General features: G+C 31.2%; 2 protein-coding genes across 3 annotated transcripts; both read right to left on the reverse strand.

Moving 5' to 3' along the window:
• Positions 1–11,271: 11,271 nt before the first annotated feature.
• Positions 11,272–17,607, reverse strand: LOC116775883 (trypsin 5G1-like). 2 transcript variants are annotated; one of them, XM_061524407.1, is made up of 6 exons: positions 17,496–17,607; positions 17,152–17,268; positions 16,142–16,382; positions 13,071–13,235; positions 12,752–12,897; positions 11,272–11,404 (listed from the first exon to the last, which is right to left on the reverse strand). In XM_061524407.1, exons 1-6 carry the CDS (start codon positions 17,552–17,554, stop codon positions 11,299–11,301), a joined length of 834 nt encoding a protein of 277 aa, XP_061380391.1. In that variant the 5' UTR covers positions 17,555–17,607; the 3' UTR covers positions 11,272–11,298. The 2 variants fall into 2 exon arrangements, with proteins under 2 accessions (XP_061380391.1, XP_061380392.1); XM_061524408.1 differs by having other exon boundaries at positions 17,156–17,268; positions 17,445–17,541.
• Positions 17,608–18,919: 1,312 nt separating this feature from the next.
• LOC116776061 (trypsin-7-like) lies at positions 18,920–20,888 on the reverse strand. Its single transcript, XM_061524406.1, has 5 exons — positions 20,768–20,888; positions 20,321–20,690; positions 19,943–20,198; positions 19,577–19,726; positions 18,920–19,107 (listed from the first exon to the last, which is right to left on the reverse strand). Exons 1-5 carry the CDS (start codon positions 20,844–20,846, stop codon positions 18,952–18,954), a joined length of 1,011 nt encoding a protein of 336 aa, XP_061380390.1. The 5' UTR covers positions 20,847–20,888; the 3' UTR covers positions 18,920–18,951.
• Between the last annotated feature and the right edge of the window lie 1,546 nt (positions 20,889–22,434).

Consider the following 22,434-nt stretch of genomic DNA (forward strand, 5'->3'; position numbering starts at 1 on the left):
AGATGACTACGAAAAGATTTCGGTGGTTAATGAATTTAATTGGCCCTAAATCATGTTCGCCTTAAAATATATGTATATAAGAAAATTTTATTTATACGTAAGATAAATGACACAGTTGGTGAAATTGTGTAGTTCTGTATGGATCGGGATTGGCGTATAGAAGGTAAGTCAACGCAAAAATATTAGGAGAAACACGTAAGCATTGTGTTAGAATTAATCCGGCTTATATGTATAATAAATGTGACAGCTTGTTTGTATGTTTGTTGTCACCATTGACTTACATAAGCCCTTCAGCGACGGTAACTTAAATGAACTACGTACTGACGATCATACAAAAGAAAATGTGTATTAGAATTTTTTATTCAAATCAAATTTAAACCTTAATATATTTAAAATATTGTTTAAATTATGTTAAATATATAAAAATTATATAAAAAATCGTGGTGTTTTATAACTAAATGAAATAATTATCGTCTTCACGTAAACATAAAAACAATCTGTAGTATACTTGTATTTGTTGAGGCGCGTAATTTTGTCTGAATATATTTGAAGCCTAGCGTTAGTCTAGGAGCAATTGAGACTTAGCACCACTGGATCTTTCTCCTCAGGAGCCATCCTTTCAACCAGGACATTAATAAATACATTAAACCGGTAGACCTTAGCCGTTGAATTGAATAGAGGCTAGTCCATTCCGCGTTTTATTAGTGAATAATTTCCGTATCTGTAAGTTTATTAAAATTGTATAGCAAATAAAACCTATAAAATAAAATATACTATTCCTATCTATACTTCAGTGAGAAATTATTTATATGTAGTTATGTTGGGCTATCAATTAGTATACATATGAAAAAAATATATATAAAAAAAAATATCAATTGACATAAAGGGATTGTTTATTTGGAAGAAAGTGTATTTACGAGAAATTACTTTGTTATATAATGTGTAAAGTATTTATCAGGATGTTATTAAATCAGGCAATAAAAATTTGTATATATTTGTCAATATACGTAGAAATATTTTTCGCTCAACGCAAAAAAAAAAAATATAAAATAATCTCACCTTCTCTGGCGGATAACATAGGTAGTTATAATCACCAGGATATAAAAAAAATATTACTTAACTAACTAATAGATTCTGTCATTAGTACTGTAAAAAATTAATTAATTTTCTAAATACTATCCAACATATATGATTGGAATTGATTATTTTTATAAAAAAGATATATAAAAAATTAAAAACTACTGCAATAGTACTCAAAGATATTAAGCCCTTAATTTTCCCGAAGGTTCTCATTAAAACGCTTTTTATCTCACTCTCTCTCTCTCTCTCTCTCTCTGATTATTTATCCCCCCTCTTTTAATGATGGAAATGATGACACCGCGTCACAGTCCGGATGCATCCGACGGCATTATAATGAACGTATTTAATATCCTTAAACGAGATAAATATTGTGTGTTAGCTGGATTTTCACGTTACCATGAAGTTTTTATTTCTGTCGAAATAAATAAATATATTTTTTTAATCTGCTAAACAACTATGAATTGTTACTACTGAAAGAATATATCTGTTTGCAAAGCAAGGTCTCGGGGATAGTAGAATTACGAGAATGCAAGGCTTTTTGCACTTCTAGTTTAAGAATACTCGGGGATAGACATTTAAGTCACTTTTTTTTTAATAAACGCTTGTAGTCAAACATAAAATGATAACATATAAAAGATCGTGAGCCAATTTTTAAAGCGACGGCAAAGTTACTTGATATTAGAAATTAATAGTAGTTAGTGTGAGAAATAGTTGCCTAAGATTTAATGTAAGATATAATGAGATTTTGAAGCTTCTATTTAGAATTAAAAAGATTAAATTAACAACGGTTATGGATAACATTAACTGCGCCGTTAACTGAAGTTTTCTGAGATCTTAAACACTATTTTCCGTTACATATAATTATATGTACCAAACTCTAGTTTAATAATTAATTATATAAAGTGTTGTAGAAAAGCTTTATATTTTATTCGGTTTTACTTATATTTTAAAATAACTTACTATTTATTTGCCATTTTGGTTATTTAACACTAGTCTTGTTAGGTTAATCCGAATCAAACAACTTTGAAAGTAGTTAAATTTTTTTTAAAATAAAATAAAAAAATATAGAGTTATTTTTTGTTTAAAGTTCCTATTTATTCTTAAATCTGGTTTTGGCTTAGAAAAGTTATTGCTTGGTAAAGTAACAAACACGCCGACGGATACATTTAGATTTTTTTTGCATCTAGAACATAACTGTTGATTAATTTATGAAAATAATACTAAAAAATTATATATATTTTTTTATTTTTTTCTACAGGTACAGTAAATAAATGAAGTGACTTTGGCGAAACACTAATATTATATAAAACATTTCCTTTAATTTGACTTTAAAAAATATACTTCAGATAATAAACAGAATATCTTTTCTTGACGGTTAAAGATAAAGTTCTATAAAGCTTGTAAATTCAAAAACTTCACTAAAAACCTTCATTTTATATAAAATAAAATTCAACTTTGATGCAGAAAACAAAATATACTTAGGATTTTAACAAAAAAATAATATTCTTATCTATTAAATCTATTTTAATCTAAAAGTTTTTAGAAAAAATAATAATACAGCAACAGGCTTTAAAAACAATTATTCAGGATTTTCTATACACGAAATGAAATCCCAAAAATACGACACAAATCTGTAAGACTGGTCGCTACTCCGTCGGATCTGATACTGCGTTGGATCTCTTAAGCATCCTTGCTAAAGAATCATTTGTAACGATATACATCTAGCTACTATAAAAAGTATTTTAAGAAGATCTGAGTTAATTTTGGTAGTAACAATCACCACTATCATTCAAACTCAAGAGAAATTAAGTTACTAAGTCTTAGAACCCTGGCTTCAGTGAGTCTAAGGTGCACTCGTATTCAGAAAAACTACTAGGTACCTATATTTTTTACCTCAACCAAAAATGATTCGAATAAAAAAATCATCTCGCTATATAAAGCTATATTTAAAAAAAACGCAAGAACTCCATATCGATAGATTTATCGATGAAGAGCGGTTCCTTTTTGTAAGAAAATATACGGACATTTCAAAACATTGCAAATAAGATGTTGAACGAAAAAATACTCTTTGTCCCTGCTCTCTAGCTCCTATGTATTTGAAGAAATCCTACTTCTCTACCGGTATTTGCATAGAAATAAAATAGGATAGTATCCATCACATTCATGAGCAACACAGCAATAAAATACTGAAACTCTTAAAAATTTGAAAACACTTTAGAGAGTTGAATATTAAAGTGTGAAATTGTTCACCAAAAAACTGTTCGTTATTTAAATTATTTAAAAGTCTTTCATTCGCTTTCATTGCTTTCCTTGCTTTCATTACTTTCATTGCTTTATTTTTAATCACTCCGCAAGCTGTTGATGGATTTGTTATTTTTCAAAAGTTCGATATTGTATGCCGGTTGCTTAATGTAGAGTATGAATTAATTTCAAAAAGGCTTACTATATATGACATATCCATTTAGATGTTAGATTTGGGACGAGGCTTTGTTGCTGGCTGTAGGTTTTTTTTTTTCAAGAAGTCTATCAAATTATGCAAATTGAAATTCAAATCTTTTATTATTTTATGATCATCCTTCGGCGAGACAAATACTTAGGGATCGATAATTTTTAGCGAAATCCTAGACATTTTGAAGTTATTTTAGATCCATAAATCTTTCAGCACGAAAGCTACAATCTTGAGAGCTTCTTCTCGTTTAGAAATGTTATTTCTTATATTAAAGGACGCTTTATGTTGATTATTCACACCAATCAATGCATTTAGTTTAGTTATACCTAGTAGTTATTATTATTACTTAGTGCCCTGTATTGGCACAATAATATTTTAAGTCCAATAGATCTGAATATTATTTGCCAGACCCAGAGAAAACGTTTACAGAACAAAAAATTAGAATATTAATGAAGAAATAGTTGGATAGTCTTAAGAGAGAATATATTTCTAACAATTCTATTTCATTATACTTAACGATTAAAAACCTCAATAACGCTGTCAAAGATAATAACAATTTGTAACTACCCGCTTTATATAAGTGAGCTCCTTTTGTCTTACGGAAAAAAGCTTTAACAATAAAAAATATGGCGAAGTGTCTATTTTTAAATTCAGGAATGTTTTTTTTCAATGATCATTTTTATCCACCAAACCATCATACAAGGGCCCAGCGTCACACCGGTTCCAGGTCCTAAATTAAAATTATTCACCATTAGGAGGAAAGCCAATGATAAATGGGGAACTTAATGGGGATAATTTAAGCCTAAAAGTCTGTTCATGCATAGGTATCATGTATATGGTGAGTGGCAGGAATGTAGGGATATAGTTTATTAATACCCCAACCCTAGACCTAGGGTGTGAGATGTCTATGTCTGTACGTATGCTTGTACCAGCGTAACGCCGTTTAAATAATGCCAAACAAATCAATCGTGATCGCTGAGATTTGTGTCTTAATTCATCGTCCATTCGATAGGATATATTGGCGGCTGTATATTTCTCTTTAGATGAATCTTCTCCAGAAACGAATCTGGTGTAAGCAGATTAAATAATTGCAGACCGAATCTGAACTCACACACGCGTAATGAACCGCATTCAATATTTAAAAGCAATTTCAATATTGATGATGATATTGGAAAACTACATATTCAACATAAAATATTTAATACGTTTAATGAAAACCCATCAATGTTCCGCTAAAGCCTATCCATAAATTCCGGCTGCAGGCGGGGCCGATAGAATTTAATACAAAATCCGTTGAAATCCGCCATATTGATATATACATTTTTTCCCCCACCTCCCCTCCACCACCCTACATAATTGAGCGTTGTGAAAACTATCACATTGGTAAATGACGCTCCCCCCACTCCCGCAGTTTTCCGACTACCCGCAATCAATAATTTGGCTGGGCAATGACTGCGATGACTTAGGCATGCGCACTGACTACCGCCCGAGTCATCGGCAAAACCTGAACTTGACTTGACGAAAACGAAAGTTAGAGGCGAATGTTTCTATGCCATTCTTGGCATTGGTCACGCATGAGGTGTCGAACGTACACCTACATACACTTGAACGTTAGAAATTGATTTTCTTATAAACAAATATCGGACACGCCTTAAAAATATTGCAGATTAAGGAGATCATTTGGAATATATTGTTAATTTATAGGAATACGTCGTTAAGGAAGCGTTGGGACTTAAAGTTATGATGACGTAGGAAGAGTAGGAAAGCTTAAAGTAGGTGTTAAATGAGACGATGATCGCGAACAAAATGTTGGTAACGCTTCACGATCACGCGAGAGCAAGAGAGACAGAAGTACTTTAGACGAGCGATTGCCATGAAACAACTATTTGTAATATTAACGTATATGAGAACGTTAATTTAAAAAAAAAACCTTTGAGATCTGAATCAACTTACCTATTTTGAAGTCTTCGTAGCTCTTGTGTCAGTCCTTGTAAAAGTTTGTTTGTTAAGTGTTTCTAATCTTCTAGAATATTCTCGTGGGTTGTCTTAGTTTCCAACCCGTCTTGAGTTATCTCGATGATATCTTCTTTGTATGTCGTATTGTCTTAATTTATTAGATCTAGCCCTTGCTTATTTTTAAGCCCGTTAAATTTTATACTCATATAAAACGTTACAGGTATAGAAATAACAAAAACATTTAACTAAGTCTTAACGTTAATTTACTTTCAATTTTGTACTATTAAAGAAATCTAGAAGTCATTCAACAGGTAGGTAAAATTGATAAATTTAGATTTTTTTTTTATTTTTTTTTCGGCGTAATTTTATCTTACCTTTTTTAATATTAATTTAAGGCCAATTTAAGGCACATGTTTTTTGCTATTTTGCTTAATTTTATTTTCACCTCCCATATATTCTGAAGTAGTAGATGAAAATTGGTCGAAATTTTTCCAAAACTTTTTTGCCAAAAGTCTCAAATATCACTTAGCCTTACTTTTAGGTCCAGAGTCACTTATTTAATTTCACTATATATATATGGAGAGTTTGTATATAAAACTTAAGGAAAATCAATCGAAAAGTTCCAAAAATAACCAGTGTTGTTTAAATGTACTTAAAAAACTTAAATTCTTAAATCCTTCTTTCTATTGTTTCCTTGTAATAACGGTTGATATAAACGTAAAACTTGTTCTATTGCGAAAAAACGTGTTTCTTTATCGTCAAATGGCGATGGTTGTTATTTGTTTATTCTAAATTTCCTTTAGCTATAAAATCTTGCTTGCTTTAAGGTTCTTGCGCATTTAACTTAGTTGATTTTGCATTTGAAGTTCCACGGTCTTTTGCGTGTGTTTCCCATGGATCTTCTTGTTAACTATGTCAGCTGTTCCTCCCGGATGGTCTTCGATGTTCTTTTAGCCCTTTTGCGACGAATCCGAGCTGAACTGCTTCTCAGTTGCCTTAACACTAATTTTATAGTTTACAGAAATCAAACCGGTGTTCCGATCTATTGCAAGAGTTCAAGTGTTGCTGAATACTATTGATTAATAAACCACTTAAAATCTAAGATGATTATGTGAAAAAACTGATTATAGTCTATTGAATAAAACTAACACTTGAATGGGTCAGCGGGCGGCAGCGATGACTCTAACGCATGCGCGGAATTTCGAAATTTTTATTAAACCAAAAGATTGGTATTTTAAATATTCGATAATTTTTTTGAGTTTTAGGCCGTTTGAATTTTTTTTTTAGATATTTTATATATTGTTTTGTTGCGCGGTGGCTTTTTTTGCGCGCCTTGCGTAGGTGGTAAACACGCGTCGTCATCAGCCTCACTGGCCACACTGATGCCGGAGGTTGCATGCTGCAGCGTCCAGCCGGGGGTTGGAGGGACCCCCTACCCCATCCCTCCTCACGCTCACCTCGGAATCATCAAATAATGATTTTGTGTGTTTATTATAAAACTCCATATATATGCCCGCCCCTGTAGGCTCTAGTAGAACCTGGCCGAGGAATTCAATTTACAAATTACAATATATATGTGTGTGTGTGTGAGTGTGCATTTTGTATGGACGTTTAGAATAAACTATTTGCTAGTTATTAATTTCAGCCGAGGCGTTATCGTGCGATCAATACCATGAATTTTGTGTACATAAAGATAATATACAAAATGGGGATCGACTCTCTGAATTATATAATACATCGGCAGCCATTTTGTCGAAAATATGTTAAGTTGGATTTACCCTCATAATTAAGCATCCATTCCACGTTACTTATATTATATATAATTTTTTCATCGTCCATACATTACGAGTGCACTAAGACGAGCTGAATGTTGAAAAGGCTGATCTTAGTTATCAAGTGGCCGGTGTTAGTATCAAGCTGTATTAGAACGTCTTCTTTGTGCCGTAAGGGTGATTTTGGCGAAACGATATTAGTGATAATTCTCCGTATGGTTTGTAACTAACCTAACCCAACAATGCTTCCGCCGGGCTACAGCCGTTGGTATTATTGAATGTTAATTGGAATCTTACTTTTTCCATATATTAATTCTACTATGACTGTTTTGTAGAACGTTCGAACTGAAAATTATATTTTTTGCAAGTGAATACGTAAGGGGTTGTCATTGTATGTATGTCTTTAAAAAATATTCTAAGTAACAATTTCATAATTAAATTGCTATTGCGCTCGTGACGTTTTATTTAATACAAATGTTTTATATACGTAAAAACTATTTCTACTATGATTTTAATTAAGTTAACTTCCTTTGATCCCTTCGAAAAAAACTTAAAGGCACATTTATTTTCTTATGGGATGTATATAATTATGTATATTTTATAATAATTATATATGTTATGTATTTAACATTAATGAATAAAAATGTATGACTAATGGAAGCATTAAAACGCGTATTTGTATATCGGTAAATCCCTCGATTACAGGGTGCTCAAACCTCTATGTGTCATTATTAATATCAAGCGGGCTTTACTTATGTTGACATGTAATTCAGATGTTATATTAGTGAAAAGTATTTATTAATATCATTAATTAAATATTATGATAATGTTCCAATTATATATTTTTTTTCTTCAAATTTTAATTTCGTTCAAAATTATCATATGTTAAATATAAACACAGTTAATGGATTACGGCCGCGACTGTACTACGACGTTTTCGTTAAGCTTCGCGAAAATATGAGTTGACAGTACAGTCACGCTCATTTATTTTATGCTTATATTTATAATGAGTATATAAGGTGAACACCTGCACACCGTCTGTGTGCGTGACTGTACTTTTATTATGCAAGGATAGTCGACGACATAAACCATTACTATGTATATTATTTTTCTTGTCTTTTAAAATCTGTTAAAATTTTTCGTAAGTTTTTTTTTTTGTCAGACCTTTAATGTTAAATGTTTTTTTTTATTTGTCCGAATATAGTTAATATTCTATCTGTTTTCGTCTGTATAGTTTATACCAAGGATATAAATAAGATTACTAGTTGAAATTCTAATATATTCGTAATAAAAAAAAAAAACTTTTCGTTGTCTATACATTTACTTAACACAATTCAACCCTAAAGCTATGTTACAACTACAGTTCCATAACTATACAATACCTCACCGATTAAGGAACTTCCATGTCAAATGTTAAACATTGATACTCATATAATTAGGTGATATGTTTTGTTAAGGATTTATTGCGCCACAGATGCTCCCATCGCCACGACATTAATATTTCAGGTTTGTAATTTGAGCTAACTCTATACCTAAATAATTTCTATCTGAGGCCGAGCTATTTCGCATAGTTAGTGCTGTAGTGGGCAAGGGTGAAACCAATAGCGGAGTTATGTGTGATGGCATTTTTAGTAACATAGCTCCGCGACTTTCATTAAAACCCTTTGAGGTGGCGCCCTTTACAAAAATAATGTTAATAATACGCTAAATACTCGGCTTTCATCAATAAAGTTTAATAGCAGGGAAAAATGACTAGTTTCGCTACCTATAGATGTACAGCGTAGGGTGAAATAACAGAGCTATAGGTATCCTAGATAGTTTGTTTAGCCGTCTCACTCTAGCACTTGCGCAGACCCGTCATCGTCATGATGATCCCCCCAGGGTGGGGGGTGGCCGGGCCTCCCCCCACATCAATATACGGCAAACGGCGTAGATAAAATAAACCCATACGAATGCAACGCATTTCTATGTACGTACACGCCACTATAGCACACATACGCATAATTAACGCACACGCCAGTGATTTTATACAAAATTGAAGGTGGATAATTACATTAAGGTTATATATGTAGGTATATTGAGGGAGGCTTCGGAAATGTAAAATGCTTTTTCAGTGATTTTTCGGTTGAATATTCGGACGTCGGCGTCGATTGCATACGATATTTTTACAAATTGCGTTCTCTACGGAATGAATGGACTTTTTGGTATTATTATTTTTTGTTGGTCGGAATCGTTTTAGTGAATTGCCAATTGTTTTAATTCTGACGCCTTTTTAAATTGATGAGTTAACAAATCGAACGCTTTCTCCGTAAAACCTAAGCTACACGAGCGAACCCACAAAACTTGACACTGTTTCTTACAGCCAATCAATTTCTCTGATATATAAAATTGATTCTTTTGTTGATGTTTTAAAAATTATAAATGTACTTCATGCTGTATAGAAATAAGTCATCTTATATAACATAATCAATGTTTAACGAACGCTGTTCAATCAATTGATATGCAACATAATATCCTCTCTGTCTTTGAATTAAAACCTGAACAAAAGGTCAACGACCCGCATTTCCTCGCGTTAACAACCAAAATTCAGCTTACGTTACGCCTGAAGTACCTCTATACAATACAATTGTGAATACAATATTAAAATAAGTGCACATTTGTGTGCAAGAAATATTTGTACATTTAATGTAAGCTCATTTAACTGTTAGCACGAAATAAAATGTTATATATATTTTTGTTAATTTATGTTATGTAAATTAATTTATACGTGTGAAGAAAATAGAAGATATTCTAACATAGATATTAGTTATTTTAAGTCTTTTCAAATAAGCTGTTGATTCTTGAAGATGGATGTTTTAGAGGAAGGCAAACAGATCATTCATCTATCAGAGACTCGTCCATCCATCCATCCATCCTCATTGTTTTGTTGGAACTAATGCTATGGTCCTCACAGAAGACATTGGAGAAATAGGAAAATTATTATACTTCTACAGTCTTGCTGAAGCAATAACAGACAAAGAAAAGCTTTTTTTTAAGAAAATAAAATAAAAATTCTAACAAGTGCGAGTCGGACTCGCCCATGAAGGGTTCCGTACCAGCAAGTAGATGACATAATATAAAAGTATTTTAGTACGTTGTGACTTTGATCGATGTTTTATAAAAAAAAATAACTTGGTTTTACATAGTGTTTGTATGAACGACAAAGTTGTATATGCGTTTTTTTGAAAACGTATTATTTCTTAAAACTAATAATGATATTTCGTTCAAACCAATTTTCGTTGAAAGTTTCCATTAAAATCTACAGCATATATTTTTTTTCGTGGTCTCACTCTCTTATTTTTAAAGTTAGAGGCCCCCTCCCCCCGGGAACCCTCATTTTTCCACTTTGGAAGCGTCTATCTTTCAAACAATTAATTTTGACGAAAAATGGTTTTAGAAACTTTAATGTATTTTTTAAAGCCCTATCCATAGGCACCCATCACGTATAGGTTAGCTGAAAAAATATTTTTTTGAATCAGTTCCATGTATGGAGCACGTTTAATTTTTAAATTTATTATTTTTTATTCAAAATTCATATAGCAATCACCAGAATACATCAACCTACAAAGTTTCAGCTATGTTATCCCAACAATTTCGGAAATAAATGGCTGTGACATACGGACGGACAGACGGACACGACGAATCTATAAGGGTTCCGTTTTTTGCCATTTCTCTACGGAACCCTAAAAACAAAGCAGTACACGTTAAAGCATACAAGGGAAACTCGCTTTTGTTTCTTAGGATTGAAGATAGTAGACTGAGTGTAAGTAAATACAAGTTGTGTGGATGGAAGTGGTATGCTGATGATGAAGATAATAATGAGCCAAAGAGAATTAAAAGAACATAAATATTTTTCCTGTAATAAAATACCAAGTTTCCATTATTTTTTTTACTAATATAACTATCAATTCATTCTTGGAACGTACTTCGAAGGCAGCCCTAGTAGGTTCTTTTCAAATATGGTTAGGCAGGGAGAGGAGCTTGGACAGTGGAGGTGAGCGTTTAACGCGCGTTAGTTAGGGGCCCCTTAAACCTACACCTGGGTCGCAAGTCCCAGGCACTGTTGAAGCTCCTCTCCCTGCGACGCGATGGACTCGGCACCCGCACGCTGAATGAGAGAATTATGAAGTCATATACATAAGTATATGTACAAGACAATATACTAGTATATACCGATAATCATGAAACAAAAATAACGAAAATTTAATACTATTAGTATGAGTATACATATAAGAAAAATGCTTTGAAATTTTCATTAAAAAAGTATGTATGCACGTATAGTATGTTAGTAATTGTTTTGAATTTGAAGTTAATATAGTGTATACGAAATTAGTTCTGGTGTCTCTCTTTCAGATGAATCTTCATATGTGGAGTGTGACGGTTAGCTTCTGAAAGTCCTTTTTACTAATGGGCTTATCAGATATCCTGAAAAAATCCTGACTGCACAGGGCTATAGATATTTCACACTTTTCCAACATAAAGTTAACTATATTAGTGCTGCAGTCTCTCATCACCTCCTGAACCAGGGCTTCGAGAGGTTATTTAAATCTCACGTCTCCTGAAGGCTCTCCGAACCCATCTAGTCAGGTATGTGATACATACTCCAGACGTTTCGGTTACTTTTCAGCAACCCTGATCACGACAGACGATATAAAATACGCTTAGTAATACGAAATATATATATATATTTTTAAAGTAATACTCGCTAAAGTCTGATTAAGACACAGATATATTTTATAATAATCTAAGAAAGTGCTATTAATCATAATTTCATAGTTTCCTTTTGTTGGATAGAAGGCTGTAATTAGATTTGTTTTAAACCGTAACCACTACAGCGGTATCACCCATGTGGCCTACAAACGAAATTTACGAATACTCATTCAAGTATTAACACAAAGCGCAGTTTTTACTTTGCTGTAATAACTTAAAAAATCTTGCTTGTTTTGTTTAAATGCGAATATTTGTTACATTTCAACGTCGTACTTATGGGAAACGTTCCGTTATGCGAATTCGATCTTTCTCCACCTCGAATGGAAGATCGTCTATAAATCTAGAATAATTTTCATATAATATTTTTTATTTTTCATAGCCGGTTGCATCCATAAAAATAATCGGGGTCTGCCGGAATTCAAAACAATTGGCAAAAAATTTTTTTTTTATTATTTAATCATACATAAATTAGACTTTTTAAGTGATATGTTAAAAAAGGTATTCTAGATACGATCATGGAGATTGAGGTAAAATTTACATCGAAATAATTGTTACATACAGATGCAAACAAAAGAATTCTATTGATATTACAATAAAATATTACGTGTTTGTGCATAAATAACATATATGTATCTAATCTATTCAGACACTAACAATTATCTGAAGTAGTATAAAGATAATTAAGTGCACCACATTAATTGATTTGATCTTATTGTAATTAATGATCGATTGGTAATCAATTTACCGTACGGTGTATTGTCTGATCCATGATATAATACCAGGATTGGACACGTTGACGTAGACCCCGGGTACACCGCGCCCGCAACCGTACCCGAACGACGAGAGACCAACCAAACGGTTGTTAGACACCGCACCACCGCCGCTGTCACCCTTCAAAGCAATCATAAATTATCTGCTTTATTTTTTATACTGTCCACCAAAAAATAAACAAAAAAATTTTCAGAATCACGTGAAAAAAACTACATTGACATTTTAAATCAAACAAAAAACCTCATTGAGAAATAACATTTGCTCATTTCAAACGATGATACTATCCTCGTTACCTGACAAGCGTCACCCCCTCCGTCTGGCCCTCCGCCCCTCCCTCCCCCCGCGCAGAACATTCTCCCGGTCAGCGTTCCGTTGTACCAGGGCTGATCAACCATCTGACATAACTCGAATACCACCAACTTGATTCTTACTTGTTGCAATATATGATTGTAGTCTCCCTGAAGATGATATGAAAAAGAGAATAAAATAAGCTCACTTTATTTTACAGTACAATAAATGTCTAATGAAATCTATCCGTCCATCTATCGCATGTCGCATTACAACTGGCATTGGAGTGGGGGCAAAATTAAAGGCACTCGGAAAAGTCCAAATCAGTACGGAGTGTGTACAATTCATATTCTCATTTATATACGTACTTTGTTCAATTGTATTAATAAATATCGTGATATTTTTTTAACAATTCTTTGATATATACTGTCATTATTTGTATATACGCGCAACAAAGAACTAATCACTCTAAAGACACGAGGTGTTTATAAAAAGATTTCTTTCTGATAACTATTTATATAAAATTAAATTAACTTTAAACTAAACAAAACAATGTCTAAAAGTCTATTATAAAACTTAATTGTAATCTCTATAGTACTTTTATATATATATATATATATATAAATGTTTATTATTTTGTTTATATAAAATGTACACACAATAAAGTCTAAGCCCATAGCTGAATCGCAACACATATGTTCCTGCTATTAATTTTTAACTACCGTTTTAATTTTCCGATTACCAAATTAAGATTAAAATGGCGTTTTAAAATTTTCATTTAAATGCCTACAAGCCGTAAAAAGTTACACGCGCATCGCGCTTCCATAAAACCTTAATGACGACAGTAAAATAAACAAAGAATATCAGAAAAAAAAATAATTAATGATAAAATACATTTTAGACCTAATCGCTATAAAAATAATGTCGGAATTGCTGTGACAATTTTTTTAACAGAAACCTATTTAGTACTAGATACATTAACATAAAAATTATATTATATATGTACCTTTACATATAATTTTATCTTAGTTTCAGTGATCTTAGATTATGCCAGATATTCCAACGAATATATACATAAGACAATCCAATGCTGTATAGTAAAAGTTTTTACGATAGAAGCATTAGTATGTGTGGTATTTTGAGTATTTATGGGGTATATGGGTTATATAGGGTATAAACCACACTCTATTACCTGTATATTATAATATTATCGATCTGTTCCGTCACAGAGCGCATCACTAGTACAATGTCTGTCGGAATCACTAATGACGCCACAAAGAATCGTCAGAATGAACGAATTACTTACAGTGAATGATACTCTTATATTTAAATATTATTTTACAAATTGTATGTTATTAGTCTTTTATTAAAATATAAAATACCTGCTATCTCTTTATGTATTTTCAATGTATCATGGAATTTTTATTAATTATTTGCTAAATTGATTCAGCATAGGATTGAATTTATAATTTTAAGTTAAAATTTATCGCAGCTTAAAATAAATGATAATTAAATGTTGTGGAATATGGAAAGTAATATAAAAAATATTATTTTGAAACATAAATAGGTAATACATTAATTTCAAATTATGAAATTAAAATCGCCAACCCGTCTTGAGCAAGCGTGGTGATTAATGCTCTAACCTACTCCATGTGAGAAGATTTTTGCTCAGAATTGCTCAGCAGTGGGCTCCTATAGGCTGATGATGATGATGATGATGATATGAAAGTCTATTATCTTTTGACTAAAAACCGTGCATTGATTAATTTTAAAATTAAAAAAAAAATACTTCTATTTTCGTATTCTAATGATTTTCACATCTCGCCCGCCCGTGATCCCGGTTGCATCAAAGCAACCGAAACGTCGGGAGTATTTTTTTTTAATAATGAAATAACGCGTAGTACCTCATCCAAAAATATTAGTTTCATTTAAATGAATGTTAACCAAAGTCTTAGATCTCATTATACTTCTGTATGTTTCTATATATACTTGTATGTATCCTGAAAACGTTTTTGACACTCTAGATTATACCTCAGTATAACAGATGCATCAGATGAACGAAGGAATTAACTTTACATATCATTTGATTCATTGAAATCAATGGATATATATATGTGTGTGTAATTTTGTATTTTTGCGCTTATTTTTATTCATAAACAAAACTAAAGCCTTATTTTTGTAGTTTGCGACTCTCTTGCTTAGCCTTAACTAATTTTGAACACGTTTTTCATCATATGTTTACTGTTTAAACATTCTTGCTCGTCAATCCCAGCTCGATACTTCCCTTGCAACATACGATTTATTAATTCATATCGAACTGAGCAACATTTGGAACGTGATTCAGAATCCGGTCTGAAGGCCACAACATCAGTCTATACTGATAGTAAGGAAACAGTGTATAATGCTAGGAAAGTATTACCAATTATATTTTCATCGTGACAATGAAAGTGTTAGTAAAACCTCCTTCAGATTACAAGATAAATGTATTGGCAAAGTCCTAAGCCGTAAGTCATAATGTTTTTTAATAGCACTATAGGAGTCGCAAGAATCCTTGATTGAAAATAAGCAAAAAATTCGTTTGCCAGAAAAACCCAAAAAAAATCTATTTTACGGCGAGCAGCCAACTCAAATATATAGAAAAATATAAGAAAATGTATTGTAATAGTTATAATTTTTGAACAGAAAAGACTTAAATAATCTTTAAATTCTTCAGAATGTCTGAAGAGGTATATAGACCATTAATAACATAAGAATCATCAGCCGTCTAACCTGGAATTCAAACGAAAAATAAAAACAAAAATCTTTACCTAATTTTGAAAACAAAAAATAAAAAATTATAGCTTTTTCCAATGATAAATAATTTACTAAAAAATAAATCACGATATTCAAGAAATATTTTCTTGTTACTTTTTTATATACTTCGGGAGTTTTGGTTTTTTCACTATCCTTAAAAATGTGTAAGGATCTCGAGACTAAAATTTTTATTTCAACTGATAAAGCTAAAATATATATTCTTTTACATATAATATTTAGGATTTTTAGTTGTTTATATATAGATGAAAAAAAAAATGCATACCCTCTCCTCACCATATCCCCAACCAGACATATCAATATATTTGTCGCATCCTCCATCACTGATTTCAATATCTTTGATAGTTTTCCCAAAATTCAAACCCCGGAACAATCCCAGCAACTGTACATCGAAATCGAAACTGTGCTCCTTTTGATATAGAGGGTGTATCAGATGTTTCTTAATTTTAATCTGAACACCCTTTAAACGGTATCTACTCCCCACTCTTATGTAATCTTTATCTGTGCTAAAAAATAGATTAATAATAATTAATAAACCGGAATTAACTTTATTTAATATCAGGTATATATGAATGATTTAATAAGATTTCCATATAGCTGTCACGTCTAACATATTTTGAACACCCTGTTAATAAATTAACAGATTTAAAATCCAATTTATTAGAACATGTTTTACGGAGCTATATTATTATTTGTAATAATTAACAGGTCTGTAACTGCGCCGTAAATTGATTGGATATGTGCTATTTTAATTTAACGATATTGGATGTCGGATTTAATTTTAGTTGACCATACAAAAAAGTTAACATAATAAATATATTTACGATTTATAATAATAAATAAATAATAACAAATTTAGGTATTTTTTTGGGTATGTATGTCTGTATATTAATTTGTATTTTTTTTTTAATGAAACAAAAAACGACTCAGTTCAAAATTCAAACAATTGGGGTCCTAAGAAATATAATGGGGTAAAAATATATATTTTTAAGATATGTATAACTCGTACTCAATTACAATTATACAATTAAATGATTTTTGTAATATTCTAATTACCTTTTTAGTTCCAAAGATACGTTAAAAAATATTGTTTTTATATATATAAATATATATATATATATAAATATATATATATATATATATATATATATATATATATATATTCTTAACCATTATCATATTCTCCGAAACTTGTAGCAAACATATCAGCGTGTTGTTTAAATACATTTGATATCAAAGTTTATATTTTTTCGGGCGTATATTATAATCATTTACCCACAATGAGCGACTGTTAGGGCCCATTTTCTATGAACAAGCACTCCCCCGCAGATATCACCATAGCTGACGTGGTGCGGGACACGGTCTATTGTCACGTCACGACCTCCGAGGATACTACAATCATAATATTATATAATGAAGCTATGTTTAAAATAAAAAAATAAAAATAAATAATAACAGCTAATAGTAAGTTTTGTCGGATTAAACGACGAGTTTATTTAATTCTTTTATATTTAAATATGTGATATTTTTTTTATCTTATCTTTTATATATATAGGAAAAAATAATACCTTGAATATTATTTAAATTCAATTCCTATGAAACTGTATAACAATACGCACCCGATAACGAAAGTAATCTCTGAACTCACAACTATACAAACACATATAAAAATAATCATATTATAATAATAAAGATTTGCCGAAATTATTGTTTCTTTACTATTTTCATTTCCCCATATAATATAGATATAGTTATAAATTATTTAAAATGAAAAAATACGTACTACGTTATATTTTGAGTGATTTTTGTGAGTTACATCGAAAATTATGTTTAAAACTTTTACTCAATATTAAAATCATCAATTTTAAATTAATATAATAAAAATACGAAAATGTTACAGTTTGTATTTAATATTACGGAAACGGTAAGTACCAAGTTTCCTAAAACCTACAATGTTACTAATCGAAAGAATGTTCATAATTAGGACATTAAATAACAAATTTTATTTCTCATAAAAAACTTGTTTATTTTGTTAAGTTTTGACATGAAACATCGCGAACATAGTTTGATATGAATAAAGCCTCTTTATACATGGAACAACTGACAAAAGTCAATTTATTTCACGTCAGAAGTAAAAAAAAAATAAAAGAGAAAATAATAGCATATATTATTATCTAGACAGGATTAACTAGTTAAAATTTTAATAACAAAAATTAAAATTAATTATGCTGATATTCACGTACTATTTCAAATTAAATTTAAATATTTCTTTTACGTCAAAATTCTCTTAAGCGTATGTGAAATCATTTGTATTTAAAATTAAATATTACGAGGAGTAAAGAGATCATTATAGTATTAGTCAACCTTTGTATATATATGTATGAACAATTTTTTTATGTATTATAATTTTTATTTAGAACAATACATCCAAACCATACTAAAAATCCGTCCGCGACAATTTTTATGACTTTTAGAAAGTCATCCAAATTATAGTCTTAAACCAAACGTATTTGAAGTTTTTACTTTAAGAACTCTACAAAAAGAGAACAGCTAGGTCAATTGATAGATCTGCTTCTAGTCTGAACTGCAAAATTTACCATAATCTGTGAGTAGTCAAACCAAAAACTCGAAACGAAAAATGTCGACCCAAAAACAGCATTAGGTGGAGCGATCATCACAGAACCAGCAGCAGGGTTAGCGCCACAGAGCGCGTCACGATCCACAAAAATTAATTCAAAAATAATCGCTAGGAATGCAACCTCAACATACTCATATTTATAATCTAGGCCAAATGGAAATTACCGTGAAATTTCCAGTAAAATGATTATTTGCCTTATCAATTAAGTTAAATCGCTAATGATCATATTTGGCAGATCCCCAAATCCTAAAACACGTTATAAAATCTATTTCTAATTCGTATGCTGTTCAGACTTTACGATGACCACAAAAATTTTATATATCTACAACTGTTTTGCACTAAAGAAAAGATATAAAAAGTTAAAAAAGATATAAAAAGATAAAAGATATAATTAAGTAAAAAACATCACCGTTTAAAAAATGTTTAATTAATGTATTCTATTCTAGACTAAGCCCTGTGACTTGTGATATCCATGACCTGACTTTCGCAACCTTGCTGTAAACGCCATAGGAGCCGGGGGTGGCGCACCCGTAGCCGAACGACACCATGCCCAGAAGACGTCCAGACGCCACTGCCGGACCCCCTGAGTCACCCTGGCGTAAAAGAAACAAGATTGGAACTCACTTGATCAATTACGTGTAACCGGGAAGGGTTCAAAGACAGTTCCAAAACTCTATAATATATATTCATTAAAAACTATCGCTATGTGCATATAAATAGAGTCTATTTTGACTTGAATCTATTTATGTTTAGTAATAACCGTTTGACAGATAGTTAAACAGCTGGCGTGACTTTTTCATACGATATCATAAGGTCAGAGGAGGTGATCATCCGAGCGTTTCTTTGCTAGGATCGAGTTAAGGTTTTTTTGGTCTCCGCTTAGTCGTCAATCTTTTTGGATGAACATCAAACGGGGAAAAACCTTATAAAATAATTAGATCAATATAACTGAAACTAGCCACAAACTCCTCATTACAAAAATATAGATTTACGACGTATATGAATGTAAGCCCCACAGCTATATGCAAATAATCTAATAAGCCATATCTAATGTTCCTTTACCTGGCAAGCATCTTTCTTTCCCTCTGAGAATCCAGCGCAGAACATCCGAGGAGTGAGGGCGCCTCTGAAGTATGGGAACGGCACTTGCTGGCAGTTCTCCTTAGATATGATAGGGACCCTCACCGCTCGGAGTACGTTAGAATAAGGCCCCTGGTAACAAACGATACTTTAACGTGAAGTTGAATAAAATATACAGTAATTAGGACATTAAATGAACGTAAGGACATTCATGATTATATCAACGCTGGTATAAATTATCATATATTAATCAATAAATCGTCAAACATAAAGAAATTGTAGAGAAAGCTGGCTTGATTACATTAAAAATAATGCAAATATATATATAAATATATAAAATAAACTAACATTCTCCTCTGTGTTTCCCCATCCGGTGACTGTAACCACCTTCCCGATCACCATATCCTCGATATGAGCTATTTTGATGGCTTGTATATTGTCGTCGAATTTCAAGGGTTCGCTCAGTTCTAGGAGTTGGAAGTCATAGTCGAAGGGATGCTCCTTATCCTTCGCCGTCCACGATGGGTGGATGAAATTGTTCTTCACAGATATTTTCTTGCCTTGATTTAAATATTTGGATCCCGCTTTTATGTATGGTTTCTTACTAAAAATTATATACATACGGAATTAATAAAAAAATTATTTATTTACGAGCCCTTCAAAATCATCCTCATCATATGACTTGAATAATACAAAAATTGTCTCATAGTATGTGAAGGCTCTCACCCACAATGACCAGCAGTGATGATCCACTTCCTGTCAATGATGGCGCCTCCACAGTTGGTGCCGTACGCCACATGGTAAGGATAGAGGTTTATATCCACTTCAAAACCTCCCACTATTTTATCTTCCTCGTAATTTCCCAAAGGGTAATCCAAACCCAATCTCTGTGGTCCACTACCCGTTAACCCTGACACGTCCAGCGTGCTGCTGGTGTCTCCGAAGCTGTCCACATCCAAGGCCTCTGTCGCTTCCTCATAGTCCCCTATGTCCAGTCTATCGTAATTCGTCCTATAATCTCTATGAAAGGCCCGAGGTTTTCTATTTTCATTGATTCCTTCATCTTTCAGTATCGGTATTATTATAAGATCGTATTCTGGAATAAAAAAAAAAATACCTCAAAAATATTCACTTACGATAACAATATAATTCTTATGAAGTATAACAATTTACTGTTTAAATCTCCCGGGGATACATTGTACAGTATGAAATATATTATGATGTAATTAAACATTTTTTGTTTTTGTCTCATGTCACCACACTCATAGCGTCGGGCCCAGTGCAGTGTGCTGGGTTACGTTTTCAGTTATTAATTGATTTACGAGCGATAACTAAATGTTGGATTTAATTAGGTATGAAATTACTTACTTGCAAAAGTCGAACGGCCCTATCGCAGAACACGATAGAAATTAATTCTATTATATTAACGTCTTAGATCTCATTAAATTAAATATTGTAATTTTTATTTTATATAAATTGTATGATTTTTATTATTACCGTTGCTTTATAATCTGTGAGATTAATAATTTTTCTTTATCAAAATAATTCATATTATCTTCAATTTAATGTAATGAATGATAAAACCAGGAAATAGAATAAAAATTATTAATAAATTTTTAGTTTTGACATTTCTATTGAAATTTATTCTGTGATGATGCCTTCTATGAGATGACGATAAGATGAAGTACTATGATTTGCGATAAGAAATGTGTACAGTTAATTGACACGTGCAGAATAATTTTGACAGCTAAGATTTATAAAAAAAAAAAATTAATTGTATTTTATTAACTGTTTTTTTTTTTATTATTTAAATGAAAACAATAAAGTCATAGATTGATTTGAATATAATATTATTATTTATATATTATTTATTTTTGAAACAGTGCCAATATAATAATAATTTAATATTGGAATATTTTAAATTATTGCTTTTTATTAATACTGCCATCTACTGCATAAGTCTAAGAACTACACCAAAGTTGAAGCTCAGTGCTGACACCTATTAGGCAACACTGGAACTGAATAAACATTTATAACTTACATAGGTTTTAATTATTTTTAGATATCCCAAAACGTATTTTATGAACTTAATATCACGAATTTTCTCTTAAAAAGGAAAGTATTATTTTCAACGTTCTATACGTCTCGTGGCGCCATCTCTTATTGAATAGCTGAAGTAAAGGTCAACCTCAAGGCATTCTATTTCCTAATTTTATTATTCTTCCTCTTCTCAATTATATTTTTATAATAGTTTATTTTTTATTACCTTATATTTTTCTTGCTTTATCTTATTTTCAATCCATGTGTAATTAATTTATTAACATTTCGTGTTTCACATAAAAACGTACAAAATCAATGTCGAGTTGTCAATTTGTTTATTTAATAAAAGGTAGTACCAAATTGGTCAGCAAGTTTAAAACTAACAAAAAAAACCTCCGAACAGCTTTCTTTCCCTTACCATTACTTGTCTTACGACCGGATACAACACTGATTTTGATAAGATTTTTTCTTCTGGATCGAAAGTTATTTATCGTTGGACCTAAGACATCATTCAATTTATTTCTTGAAGTTCAGATGATTGAGTAAAAATAGAACACACACACACACACAGACACACACATACACACACACACATATACTGGTAATTGGTTTTTTATTGATATAAGGATAATTCTTATAAGAATATATTTTATTAATTAAATACAAAAACATAACCATCTTATAGCGTTGATATAAACAAACAATCTATGTTAAAAAACATAAACTTAATATATTTAGTTCACTGTTTTTTTTTATAAAGTTTTATTATAATTAAAATATTCAATTAGTTTCATTTGATT

Source organism: Danaus plexippus, chromosome 24, assembly GCF_018135715.1.
Source record: "Danaus plexippus chromosome 24, MEX_DaPlex, whole genome shotgun sequence".
Lineage (NCBI taxonomy): Eukaryota > Metazoa > Arthropoda > Insecta > Lepidoptera > Nymphalidae > Danaus > Danaus plexippus.